Source organism: Dendropsophus ebraccatus, chromosome 4 (genome assembly GCF_027789765.1).
Source record: "Dendropsophus ebraccatus isolate aDenEbr1 chromosome 4, aDenEbr1.pat, whole genome shotgun sequence".
Taxonomy (NCBI): domain Eukaryota; kingdom Metazoa; phylum Chordata; class Amphibia; order Anura; family Hylidae; genus Dendropsophus; species Dendropsophus ebraccatus.
The window spans coordinates 162,813,466-162,828,177 of record NC_091457.1 but is presented as its reverse complement, the minus strand read 5'-3'; the positions used below and the strand labels follow the sequence as shown (position 1 = coordinate 162,828,177).

Genomic DNA, 14,712 nt, shown 5'->3' with positions numbered 1-14,712 from the left:
CATAGACAGGGAATGAGGCACACAGACTCCGTTCATTGCCAGGGGTTGCAGCCCCTTTCTCAGAATCAGTGGGGTCCCAGTGATGAGCATGTGATGCCCTATTCTCCGGATATTGGAGATGGGAAGACCCCTTCACCAATCATACTAATCACATGGCTGCATTTGCAGCATGAGCCATCCAGATGAGCATGCGTATGTGTCACCATAGGACACTGTAGCAGTCAGGCTGGGTTATGGCACTGCTGCTCTCATTCACATCAATGGGAGACACCATCGCACAATGTACGGAGCCAAGTCTTCCAGCTCTGTACACGGCCAGGGCTCGCCCACATAGCTGACTGGCGGGGTGCCCTGAAGATGGGCTGTTATTATGCATGAGGACCTCCCGGACAGAAGAGCATGGGGTACACCAGATTCTGACTAGTCCTTCATGGATGAGGATTCCCTTCCATCAAGCGTGGAGAAACCTCCTCGGCGGGTCTCTGTGCCAACGTCTTACACAATGTTGGCATCTGCCCCATCTTGGCTGGAGATGCATCTACTCCGGCCGTCACCTCCAGCACAGACGCCTTCCAGGACTCATCCTACTGCTAGTATTAGGGTACTATTATGGTGCGTTCACGCGGAGCGATTATCGTTTGAATTTTTGCGATTTTAACGACCGCATTTGAGCGATAATCGGCTCGTGTAAACACATCGAATGATCAAGCGACGAGCGAGAAATCGTTCATTTTGGTCTTTAACCATGTTCTCAAATAGTCGTTGGCTAAAAATTCGCAGATCGCTTCGTGTAAACAGTCTTTCACAGATTCTTCTTATGTGTTTGATGGGCTAAAGCGATGTTAAAAACGAACGCAATAACGATTTTTCTAACGATTTATCTGTCTAAACGCTGATCGTTCTAAAAACCAAACAGTTGCTTCAAAATTGTTAAACGATCGATTGGACGAATTATCGCTTCGTGTAAACAGACCATTACGCGGAGCGATTTTTAACGATTAAAAAGAAGCGAAAATTTGCCCACTCGATCGTTTAACGATTATGAAGCAACAATTTGGTTTTTAGAACGATCAGCGTTTAGACGAATAAATCGTTATTGCGATAATTTTTAAGATCGCTTTAGCCTACCTAACACGTAAGAAGAATCGGTGAAAGACTGTTTACACGAAGCGATCTGCAAATTTCTAGCGAACAAGCAACGACGATTTGAGAACATGTTGAAAGATCAAAACGAACGATTTCTCGCTCGTCGCTTGATCGTTTGGTGTGTTTACACGAGCAGATTATCGCTCAAATGCGATTGTTATTGCGAATATTCGAACAATAATCGTTTCATGTAAACGCACCATAATGATAGCAAACGAGATTGTTTATCGTTAACCTGAAATCGTTCTCCATATTACACAGAGCGATGGTCGTTAGTTAGGATCGTTATTGCGATCGTTACTATGATCGTTTATTCCTTCTGATCCCAGGAAAACAATAAACAATGCGCAATTACACTGATCGATTAGTGAACAAATGAGCGAACGAAGGCGTAATTACAGCGATTAGCGAATGATTAACGATAATTTTACATTCAGATCTAAATCAAAGATCAACGACATACGAACGATTTTTCGATCGTTGCCTGCACTTACACAGAACGATTATCGTTTAAATTCGAACGACAATGATTTTTTGCACGATAATCGTCCCGTGTAATAGGGAGCTGACAGCTTCCTCCTCCGGGGCTTCTCCTCTGAGCCCCCGGTACCGCCCGTGTCCGGTCATTGGTTGCAGGTGACTTCGTGTCTCCGCCGTATCTGCCGTTCCTCGTGTAACGTAATGAAGCCATTACTCGGCGTCCTCTCCTGCGGTGACTATCCCCAATTATCCGGACGCCTGGCCGGCGCTCTGACTAATGATCGGCCCCTAATGACCTCCCCGGGGGACAGAGGAGGAAGAGCCAGGTCCTGTCATGCTCCACATTAAATAGATATTGCTAAAGTTCCCCAAAGCGAGATTCCCCCCGAGCCGGCACCCATACAGGAGGATGGATGTCTGTGCAGGTGTCGCTGAGAGGGGAAACCGTCCCTGCAACCTGATTATTTTATTTATAAAGCAGCCGCGGTGAATTCTGCACGGATAAGCGATTCTACAAGCAGGAAACATTAACTCCTTCCACCTCACTATCTGTCGTACCTGCGGAGGAGAGAAACACTGGGCAATTATTATTCTAAAGGGGAACTCCAGAGGAAAAAAGAATAGAAAGATATAGAGATTTGTCATTTACATCTATTTAAAAATCTCCAGTCTTCCAGTACTTATCAGCTGCTGTATGTCCTACAGGAAGTGGTATATTGTCTCCAGTCTGACACAGTGCTCTCTGCTGCCACCTCTGTCCATGTCAGGAACTGTCCAGAGCAGCAGCAAATCCCCTGGACAGTTCCTGACATAGACAGAGGTGGCAGCAGAGAGCGCTGTGTCAGACTAGAAAGAATACATCACTTCCTGCAGGACATACATCAGCTGATAAGTACTAGAAGAATTGATATTTAATAGGAGAAAATTACCAATCTATATAACTTTCTGACACCAGCTGATTTGAAAGAAAACATTTTGTTGATGGAGTACCCCCTTAAGGTGACCACAGAACACAGGGTTGTGCACAGCAGAAACCCATTGGTTCTCCGTATTGATGCTAAGAAAAACTACAAACCATCTCATCGGTGTCGATGTTGGTAGTGACCCAGAGAATAGAGGGGTCAATAACAGCATCAGGATGTAACAATGGGGCGAGATCATAGAGACCAAAATTACTTGGTCAATAAAAAGTTTCGAGCGGCTCCAGGCCAAGAGGGGGGGCGAGCAGTGTAATAGGGAGTGAGGACGATCAGCGTGGTGTATACAAACCCCCCCCCCCCCTTATATTCTTTGTGCTGAGCTCGGCAGCTTCCAGCAGAGATAGAGAGACAGAATCTACCCCCATAGGTCACTGGTTAGATTTATGACAAGAAAAACATCAGTGATTAAACCTGGTAATACTGATCACATGATGAAGCCTGGTAATGCTGATCACATGATGAAGCCCGGTAACACTGATCACATGATGAAGCCCGGTAATACTGATCCCATGATAAAGCCTGGTAATCACATGATGAAGCCTGGTAATGCTGATCACATGATGAAGCCTGGTAATGCTGATCACATGATGAAGCCTGGTAATGCTGATCACATGATGAAGCCCGGTAATACTGATCCCATGATAAAGCCCGGTAATACTGATCCCATGATAAAGCCTGGTAATCACATGATGAAGCCTGGTAATACTGATCCCATGATAAAGCCCGGTAATACTGATCCCATGATAAAGCCTGGTAATCACATGATGAAGCCTGGTAATACTGATCACATGATAAAGCCTGGTAATCACATGATGAAGCCTGGTAATGCTGATCACATGATGAAGCCTGGTAATGCTGATCACATGATGAAGCCTGGTAATGCTGATCACATGATGAAGCCCGGTAATGCTGATCACATGATGAAGCCCGGTAATACTGATCCCATGATAAAGCCCGGTAATACTGATCCCATGATAAAGCCTGGTAATCACATGATGAAGCCTGGTAATACTGATCACATGATAAAGCCTGGTAATCACATGATGAAGCCTGGTAATGCTGATCACATGATGAAGCCTGGTAATGCTGATCACATGATGAAGCCTGGTAATGCTGATCACATGATGAAGCCTGGTAATAATGATCACATGATGAAGCCTGGTAATAATGATCACATGATGAAGCCTGGTAATAATGATCACATGATGAAGCCTGGTAATGCTGATCACATGATGAAGCCTGGTAATACTGATCACATGATGAAGCCTGGTAATACTGATCACATGATGAAGCCTGGTAATACTGATCACATGATGGAGCCTGGTAATGCTAGAATGTTAGAATTAGCATTTACAGAGACAAGGTCGGGGAGAATCTGTGAATGTGTGAACACGGCCTGAGGGGACGGTCGCACACGCTGGAGTTAACACATTAAAGGACGGCAATGAAATGATCAATTACTGCAATAATCAGCCGCACGTAGCCTGTGGACAGGGGAGGCGCCAAGGGAAGCAGGCATGTTGTCTAATCCTGGAGAGCCCCTTGAAGCCCAGCATTTAGAGGTATGCTTTACACCGACATACATCAGGAATGAGTCATTGACTTCTATGGGAGAGTGTTGTGGGCATGCTCTATGACATTGTGCAGGGAGGGGGGGGGGGAATGGGCTAATCCTATATATTACCGTAACGGATTAAAGTGCAGAGACCCCTGTATGAAGTTTTCACGCAGTATGTGTAACCAGTAACAATTGTGGCCGAAATTTCCAATACCCCAACCCCCTTTAAGGGGATTGCAAATAATTGGCAACTGCCATGGCATGCTGGGAGTTGGAGTTTTGCAATTATAGACGGTCACGGCATGCAAGCCACAAGATACAGAGGCATGATGGGAGTTTTAGTTTTGCAGGATATCAATTCATGCTAGATCAGCGATGGGGAACACTTGGCCCTTCCGCTGTGGTAAAACTACAACACCCATCATGCCTGGACCAGTTTTGCCACAGCTGAAGCGCCGAAAGTTCCCCATTGCTTATCTAGATGATGGTGTTTTGCACCAGGGGCATGCTGAGAGTTGTAGTCTTGCAGCACTTTAGGCACCAACCAGACTGAAAGAGTCAATTTGTCTTATTATGTCCAGTAGAAGCAGCAGAGGTGACGACCCCGCCGGCCGGAGGAGAAGATTTTTATGGCTCTTCTCTGAAATATTAATCATCTTATTTCCGTCTCTGTATCTGTGGCGGTCGGAGCTTAGATCACCGTCTCCTGGACGCAGAATAGAACCCCATCATCTCTAACACAATGATTCCCCACATGACATATAATAATTCTGGTAGGTCATGTGACCGGTGTAGGCCGCGCCATACTACCACAGAACAGCCTCCGGATCCCCAGATGAAGCCGGGCGAATAACTGAGCAGAACGTGACCCCCCCCCCCTCCTCCGGACAGGATTATGGAGGACGGCAAATCCAGGCGACGCGGCGAAAAATCAGACAAAGCCGAAGAGACGGGAGAAAATTACAGATGCGCCAGATGAAAAGGGGCGGATCAATAGGGGCGGTGTAGGACGGCCACTGCTCCTGTCCCGGGCCTTGTCTGTATACAGTCCTGTCCTCTATTACAGAACAGGATCTCCAATGCCTCAGACTCCTAATCAATACGGGAGTTAATTGAGCACAAGCTTATCAATATGTAACCCTTCCCTGGCCGCAGCGCATTACATCAGCCGGAGATAACAGAAAGATGGTCGGACACCTTCTATAGGACAAATGCTTTTCCTTCTGTACTCTGCTTGCACGTGTATGCTCGGTTCAGCTGAGCGTGCATGCGCTTTAAAGGGGAACTTCAGCGAAAAAAAAAAATTATTTCAAATAAACCGATGCAAAAAGTGCCAGATATTTGTAATTTACTTTTATTAAAAATATCTCCAGCCTTCCAGTACTTATCAGCTGCTGTATGTCCTGAAGGAAGTGGTGTATTCTCTCCAGTCTGACACAGTGCTCTCTGCTGCCACCGCTGTCCATGTCAGGAACTGTCCAGAGCAGCAGCAAATCCCCATAGAAAACCTCTCCTGCTCTGGACAGTTCCTGACATGGACAGAGGTGGCAGCAGAGAGCACTGTGTCAGACTGGAAAGAATACACCACTTCCTGCAGGACATTCAGCAGCTGATAAGTGCTGGAAGACTGGAGATTTTTTTAATACAAATAAATTACCTATCTAAAAGATTTTTTATTGTTTAGCAAACTGCCCCTTTAAATTAGTAGAGAAGAGTAAGCTGCTGCTGAGCCGCTCTCTGCCACCCACTTTCTCCAGACCCTCTGATCCCCCCCCCCACCAGACCCCCTTCTCCACAGATACTCATACCCTCTCTCTCCCACTATCTGCCATTTCATGAACAGGTCACAGAGCATGACCACAAAACTCAATGTCAATGAGTCTTCCTAAGACTAAAAGTTCCTTCAGTTCATGTGGCTTTCCAATTAAAACTTACTTGTCCCTTATCCACAGCATAGGAGAATAAGAGACATGAGGGTTTGACCTCTGTGCCCCCCACCCTCCCCTGTGAATCTCCTGTGGATGGGGATAATCAGTTATAATTGGAGAACTCCTTTAAGCTTTGGCTGTCCAGGTATCATGGGAAGTGTAGTTCTGCAGCTGCCGGAGGGCGGCCAGATCCCCAGCCCTGATCAGATTTCTATCAAAGGTTAATAATTATCAAAAAAAAAAAAAAAAATACAAAACAGTTCCCTGTAAGCTCTGTGAGTGTTACCTGTCTGCTAAACGTCGCGTAAATGAAGTGGTGTCAACAGCGGGAGCAAGAAGCATATATAGAGTATATATACACACAGCAGGAGAAAGAAGCATATATAGAGTATATATACACACACACACACAGCAGGAGCAAGAAGCATATGGATATAGATATAAAGATATATATATATATACACACACACACAAACAGCAGGAGCAAGAAGTATATATACACAGTATATATACACACAGCAGGAGCAAGAAGTATATATACACACAGCAGGAGCAAGAAGTATATATACACACACAGCAGGAGCAAGAAGTATATATACACAGTATATATACACACAGCAGGAGCAAAAAGTATATATACACAGTATATATATATATATATATATATATATATATACACACACACACAGCAGGAGCGCAAGAAGTATATATACACAGTATATATATATACACACACACAGCAGGAGCGCAAGAAGTATATATACACAGTATATATACACACAGCAGGAGCAAGAAGTATATATACACAGTATATATACACACAGCAGGAGCAAGAAGTATATATACACAGTATATATACACACAGCAGGAGCAAAAAGTATATATACACACACAGCAGGAGCAAGAAGTATATATATATATATATATATACACACACATACACACACAAGGAGTAAGAAATACATACATACAGTGGTGCCTTGGTTTACGAGCATAATGTGTTTCGGGTCCGCGCTTGTAATCCAAATACACTCTTAAACCAAAGCAAATTTTCCAATAAGAAATCATTGAAATGCAGACAATTGGTTCCACACCCCAAAAATAATGATTTTATATTCTGAACAACATGCAGTATAGCAATCAGCATGTGGTGTATAATGTATAGTAACTGTATAACCCTGATAACACAGCAGCTGGATATGTGATATATAAGTTACTGTACAGTATAGCAATCAGCATATAGTGTATAATATATAGTAACTGTATAACCCTGATAACACAGCAGCTGGATATGTGATATATAAGTTACTGTACAGTATAGCAGCATGTGGTGTATAATGTATAGTAACTGCATAACCCTGATAACACAGCAGCAGCTGTATATGTGATATATAAGTTACTGTACAGTATAGCAGCATGTGGTATATAATGTATAGTAACTGTATAACCCTGATAACACAGCAGCTGGATATGTGATATATAAGTTACTGTACAGTATAGCAGCATGTGGTGTATAATGTATAGTAACTGTATAACCCTGATAACACAGCAGCTGGATGTGTGATATATAAGTTACTGTACAGTATAGCAGCATGTGGTGTATAATGTATAGTAACTGTATAACCCTGATAACACAGCAGCAGCTGGATATGTGATATATAAGTTACTGTACAGTATAGCAGCATGTGGTGTATAATGTATAGTAACTGTATAACCCTGATAACACAGCAGCAGGTTGTAGATACAGGATGGAGCTGCAGATCCCCATAATGCAGGAGCGTAGTACAACAGGCTAGAATAGAGAAGCAGGGCTGCTGTCAGAGGGCTGTGTGGTCACATGACAGCAATGGGGAAGGGGGGGGTGTTTTTAGCATGGACCAATCAGGACTGCAGGGAGCATGAAGGAATGAGCAGGACATATGTAGGCACATACATGCAGCACTCTGTCCGGGGAGAGAGGGGTTACAGCTATGGAGAGATTACCCCCACGGTCCTGTCCCCTGATGTAAACCCCAGCCTGAAGTGGATCTGCTATGATTTGAAAGGTGATGGAGACTTCCTGGGTCAGAGTACAGGGCTGTAGATCCCGCTATGCAGGCGATGCCCCTCCCCCATTTCCATTCCCCCTCCCACCCAGTAAAGGAAGCTCTTACACCAAAGCAATGCTCTTACACCAAGTCACAATTTTTAAAAACTGTGAGCTCTTAGACCAAAATGCTCTTAAACCAAAGTACCACTGTGTGTGTGTATATATATATATATATATATATATATATATATATATATATATATATAGAGATAGATAGAAGCATCATTCTTAAAAGCAGAGATGAGAAATCAGTCTGGTATAGAGAGGAGCAGCGGACCGATCACTAGGACAGAGACAGATGGAGGATCCGGCCCACCTGCACTCCAAGACTACAACCCCCAGCATACCCTGACACCGCACATGCATTACAGGACTCTTTCCTAACCTGCAGCTCTTAAGGTTTTTGCAAAAACGGCATCTCCCAAAACCCCAACAGCTGCAGGGGATGCTGGGAGTTGTAGCTTAGCAAAAACTAGTGAGTCATAGGTCTGGAAACAAAGCATGACACCATCGGATTAGTCACTTGACTTGACATGTTGGGAGTTGTAGTAATCAACCTACCACAGAATCACAGAGAAGAGAGGCATAAAACCATACTCTAATACCTGAGGTGCAAAACTACAAGTCCCAGCAGGTCATTTTGCAGCAGCAGGAAGGTGACAGGTTGGGAGAACATTGCTTTATAATAGAGAGGAGTGGAGCCGGAGCCGCGCTCATCTCTGATGGGGACCGTCCACCCTCCAGCTGTTACACAACCACAACTCCCATCATGCGTGGTCAGCCAGTTCCGTAAGAGCCGGAACCACAACTCCCATCATGCGTGGTCAGCCAGTTCTATAAGAGCCGGGGCCACAACTCCCATCATGCCTGGTCAGCCAGTTCTGTAAGAGCCGGGACCACAACTCCCATCATGCCTGGTCAGCCAGTTCTGTAAGAGCCGGGACCACAACTCCCATCATGCCTGGCCAGCCAGTTCTGTAAGAGCCGGGACCACAACTCCCATCATGCCTGGTCAGCCAGTTCTGTAAGAGCCAGGACCACAACTCCCATCATGCCTGGTCAGCCAGTTCTGTAAGAGCCGGGGCCACAGGTTTCCCGTGCTGCCTGCTTTATACCATCAGGCCATATAGTCACTGTGCCACACCTGATTCCTCCTGTGGTGGCGCTGCAGAGCAAATTAACTGGTGGGTATGAGTTTCCCCAGAGACCACTGGGAGTCCCAACTTACAGACCCAACTTTTACCAGAATCCGGATTTGTGGAATCGCTCAGTTCTCCGTTGACTTTGCACTCAGGTAACACACAACTTTCATAGGACGTTGTAACACACAAACAGCCAGTAAAGCGCATAGTAAAATACACTGTAACATTTACAAAGTAAATATTTCCACTAGAGATTTTATGGCACTTGACAGGAGAATTTACACAGGCAAGTTATGAGTGGCAGAAGTCACACGGGCAGGTGGCAGGAGAAGTCACACGGGCAGGTGGCAGGAGAAGTCACATGGGCAGGTGGCGGGTGGCAGAAGTCACATGGGCAGGTGGCGGGTGACAGGAGAAGTCACACGGGCAGGTGGCGGGTGACAGGAGAAGTCACACAGGCAGGTGGCGGGTGACAGGAGAAGTCACACGGGCAGGTGGCAGGAGAAGTCACACGGGCAGGTGGCAGGAGAAGTCACACGGGCAGGTGGCAGGAGAAGTCACACGGGCATGTGGCAGGAGAAGCCACACGGGCAGGTGGCAGGAGAAGTCACACGGGCAGGTGGCAGGAGAAGTCACACGGGCAGGTGGCAGGAGAAGTCACACGGGCAGGTGGCAGGAGAAGTCACATGGGCGGGTGGCAGAAGTCACACGGGCAGGTGGCGGGTGACAGGAGAAGTCACACGGGCAGGTGGCAGGTGTCACACGGGCAGGTGGCGGGAGAAGTCACACGGGCAGGTGGCAGGAGAAGTCACATGGGCAGGTGGCGGGTGGCAGAAGTCACATGGGCAGGTGGCGGGTGACAGGAGAAGTCACACAGGCAGGTGGCGGGTGACAGGAGAAGTCACACGGGCAGGTGGCAGGAGAAGTCACACGGGCAGGTGGCAGGAGAAGTCACACGGGCAGGTGGCAGGAGAAGTCACACGGGCAGGTGGCAGGAGAAGTCACACGGGCAGGTGGCAGGAGAAGCCACACGGGCAGGTGGCAGGAGAAGCCACACGGGCAGGTGGCAGGAGAAGCCACACGGGCAGGTGGCAGGAGAAGCCACACGGGCAGGTGGCAGGAGAAGTCACACGGGCAGGTGGCAGGAGAAGTCACACGGGCAGGTGGCAGGAGAAGTCACATGGGCAGGTGGCGGGTGGCAGAAGTCACATGGGCAGGTGGCGGGTGACAGGAGAAGTCACACGGGCAGGTGGCGGGTGACAGGAGAAGTCACACGGGCAGGTGGCGGGTGACAGGAGAAGTCACACGGGCAGGTGGCGGGTGACAGGAGAAGTCACACAGGCAGGTGGCAGGTGGCAGAAGTCACACGGGCACGTGGCGGGTGGCAGAAGTCACACGGGCAGGTGGCAGGAGAAGTCACACGGGCAGGTGGCAGGAGAAGTCACATGGGCAGGTGGCGGGTGACATGAGAAGTCACACGGGCAGGTGGCGGGTGACAGGAGAAGTCACACGGGCAGGTGGCGGGTGACAGGAGAAGTCACACAGGCAGGTGGCAGGTGGCAGAAGTCACACGGGCACGTGGCGGGTGGCAGAAGTCACACGGGCAGGTGGCAGGAGAAGTCACACGGGCAGGTGGCAGGAGAAGTCACATGGGCAGGTGGCGGGTGACATGAGAAGTCACACGGGCAGGTGGCGGGTGACAGGAGAAGTCACACAGGCAGGTGGCGGGTGACAGGAGAAGTCACACAGGCAGGTGGCGGGTGACAGGAGAAGTCACACAGGCAGGTGGCGGGTGACAGGAGAAGTCACACAGGCAGGTGGCGGGTGACAGGAGAAGTCACACGGCAGGTGGCAGGAGAAGTCACATGGGCAGGTGGCGGGTGGCAGAAGTCACATGGGCAGGTGGCGGGTGACAGGAGAAGTCACACGGGCAGGTGGCGGGTGACAGGAGAAGTCACACGGGCAGGTGGCGGGTGACAGGAGAAGTCACACGGGCAGGTGGCGGGTGACAGGAGAAGTCACACGGGCAGGTGGCAGAAGTCACATGGGCAGGTGGCAGGTGGCAGAAGTCACATGGGCAGGTGGCGGGTGGCAGAAGTCACACGGGCAGGTGGCAGGAGAAGTCACACGGGCAGGTGGCAGGAGAAGTCACATGGGCAGGTGGCGGGTGACATGAGAAGTCACACGGGCAGGTGGCGGGTGACAGGAGAAGTCACACGGGCAGGTGGCGGGTGACAGGAGAAGTCACACGGGCAGGTGGCGGGTGACAGGAGAAGTCACACAGGCAGGTGGCGGGTGACAGGAGAAGTCACACAGGCAGGTGGCGGGTGACAGGAGAAGTCACACAGGCAGGTGGCGGGTGACAGGAGAAGTCACACGGCAGGTGGCAGGAGAAGTCACATGGGCAGGTGGCGGGTGACAGGAGAAGTCACACGGGCAGGTGGCGGGTGGCAGAAGTCACACGGGCAGGTGGCAGGAGAAGTCACACGGGCAGGTGGCAGGAGAAGTCACACAGGCAGGTGGCGGGTGGCAGGAGAAGTCACACAGCAAGGTGGCAGGAGAAGTCACACGGGCAGGTGCCAGGAGAAGTCACATGGGCAGGTGGCAGCAAATCACCACACTAACACAGGGGTGGCAGTATCTAAGCCAATGTAACAATGATGCCAAATATCACAGGTGTCAAACTTGTGGGTTTCCAGTTGTTGCAAATTCCCATCAGGCCTGGACAGCCCACGGCATGATGGGTATTGTGGTTTTGCAGCAGCTGTTAGACAACCCAGCCGTATACGGATAAATTCCCTGCCGTCCCATCCTGGTCCTCCAACACAAAGCAGCAGCAGAGGCGACAGAGACGGCGTCCAACATCCCGACTAGTCACCAGGTCGCAGACCAAGAGGGAGAATTCACACAGGGCAGGAATTCCTGCAACCAGCTCAGCAGTCTGTTCTGAAAGTAAAGCTGCTGCGTGTGAATTCATCCCCAGACCCGGAGCCTGTACACGGCCGTCCAATCATAATCCTGCTGCACGGAAGAGAATATTTTGTTGCAACGGTTAAAAATCCAGTATATACATGCATAACACCAGTGCTCCCGGGCTGCGGCAGAACTACAACTCCCAGGATACACTGACCAGACATATGCATGTATTGCTATGCACCTGTTGCAGAACCACAACTCCCAGCACAGCCTAATCACACACATGTACACATCCATTACAGGAGGACACTGGTGTAATGCGGGATGATGACCCTTCAGCTGTCACACAACTACAACTCCCATCATGCCCGGGCAGCCAATGCCGAAGGTCCCTCAGCCCCAATATACTGTGTGTATAGACAGGATGGGACATGCTGGGTCTCATAGTTCTGCACCAGATGGAGCATCGCTCTCCTATGGATATAACAACAAAGGCATCACAATCCACATACACAGGATATATACAATGTGAACAAGAACCTGAAGATTTCGCAGATCTCAGAAAACCTTTCCGTCCCATCAGTTTGCATCTATCCACATATATCCCATCTAATAGTATATCAGACACCACAGCAATATCCTCTCTCTCTCCAATCCTCCCATTGTCAGCATGTACTGCTGTAAAGGTAAAGAATCCCTCCCCAGCAGTCCTCCCATTGTCAGTGTGTAATGATGTAAAGGTAAAGAATCCCATCCAATAAATTACTATCAGACACCACAGCAATATCCTCTCTCTCCAATCCTCCTGTTGTCAGTGTGTACTGCTGTAAAGGTAAAGAATCCCTCCCAGCAGCCAGCCCTCTAGTGCTCGTGTTGTCAGCCCTGTGCAGCCCCCGCCGTCCTGCAGGCTAGTGCTCGCTGTCGTCAGCCCTGTGCAGCTCCCGCCGTCCTGCAGGCTAGTGCTCGCTGTTGTCAGCCCTCCCCCCGTCCTGCAGGCTAGTGCTCGCTGTTGTCAGCCCTCCCCCCGTCCTGCAGGCTAGTGCTCGCTGTTGTCAGCCCTGTGCAGCCCCCGCCGTCCTGCAGGCTAGTGCTCGCTGTTGTCAGCCCTGTGCAGCCCCCCCCGTCCTGCAGGCTAGTGCTCGCTGTTGTCAGCCCTCCCCCCGTCCTGCAGGCTAGTGCTCGCTGTTGTCAGCCCTCCCCCCGTCCTGCAGGCTAGTGCTCGCTGTTGTCAGCCCTCCCCCCGTCCTGCAGGCTAGTGCTCGCTGTTGTCAGCCCTGTGCAGCCCCCGCCGTCCTGCAGGCTAGTGCTCGCTGTTGTCAGCCCTGTGCAGCCCCCCCCCGTCCTGCAGGCTAGTGCTCGCTGTTGTCAGCCCTCCCCCCGTCCTGCAGGCTAGTGCTCGCTGTTGTCAGCCCTCCCCGTCCTGCAGGCTAGTGCTCGCTGTTGTCAGCCCTCCCCGTCCTGCAGGCTAGTGCTCGCTGTTGTCAGCCCTCCCCCCCGTCCTGCAGGCTAGTGCTCGCTGTTGTCAGCCCTCCCCCCCGTCCTCCAGGCTAGTGCTCGCTGTTGTCAGCCCTCCCCCCGTCCTGCAGGCTAGTGCTCGCTGTTGTCAGCCCTGTGCAGCCCCCGCCGTCTCTCACGGCCCCGGCAGCTGTCAGACACCCCGGCGTCATCTGCAGCCTCATCCCCCTCCCCTCCCCCTTACCGAGCTTTCCCCGGGAATCCTCCAGCTTCTGGATCTGGTTCTCCAGGAACAGCATCGCGACCCCGAAGGTCAGCACCGCCAGCAGCTGCAACTTGGGCGGCATCATAATCCTTAGGAGACCCATCAACCTAATCTATGGCGACATAACGTGGGCATCGGCGGGGTGGAGGCAAGAGGCGCTGCCCGCCCGGCGTGTGGAGACACCCGTTCCGCGGAGGAGGAGGGCAGCACGGCGGGCTGCGGCTCCAGCGTGATCCGCTCAGTCTGTACACTGTCTCTCCGCTCCTCCACCTCTAGCCGCAGCAGCAGCATCAACGCCGGCCCATTGCGTCTTACGTCACGTCGCCACGCCTCCTCTACGCGTGACGTAGACTCCCTATCTCCGTTGTGACTAGTTGCTAAGCAACCAAACCCGACCATATCCCCTCTTCCTATTGGCTGCTTCTTTTCTCCCATTGAGCGATGCCTCGTATACTCAAAGGACCCGATACATAGCTGCCCTGTGCGGTGCCTGATTCGCAAATAGCAGCAATAAAACAACAAAACAGGTTCGGTTCTATAATTTAATATACATTACAGCTAATCTCCCTCCGTATTAGATTGGTTTTGACATCATAAAAATTTCCACATTAGATACGTCGATAATATATATAAACTATATCCGCTCGCGGTTATTGCGGTGGTCGGGACGGTCCTTCCCGTTATCAGTGTTCATAGATAGAGACGATATTTTATGGTCGGTGAGTATGGGAGCCGGCGTCTGCGCTCAGGCAG

At 49.9% G+C, this 14,712-nt stretch overlaps 1 protein-coding gene across 1 annotated transcript in view; it reads right to left on the bottom strand.

Annotated features, from left to right (window-relative positions):
• Positions 1 to 14,324, bottom strand: part of HS2ST1 (heparan sulfate 2-O-sulfotransferase 1) — a 98,593-nt gene extending 84,269 nt beyond the window's left edge. The window contains exon 1 of the mRNA XM_069969067.1: positions 13,939 to 14,324. Coding sequence (XP_069825168.1) covers positions 13,939 to 14,062 — 124 coding nt within the window. The 5' untranslated portion in view covers positions 14,063 to 14,324. The remainder of the gene's footprint in view (positions 1 to 13,938) is intronic.
• Positions 14,325 to 14,712: the final 388 nt, after the last annotated feature.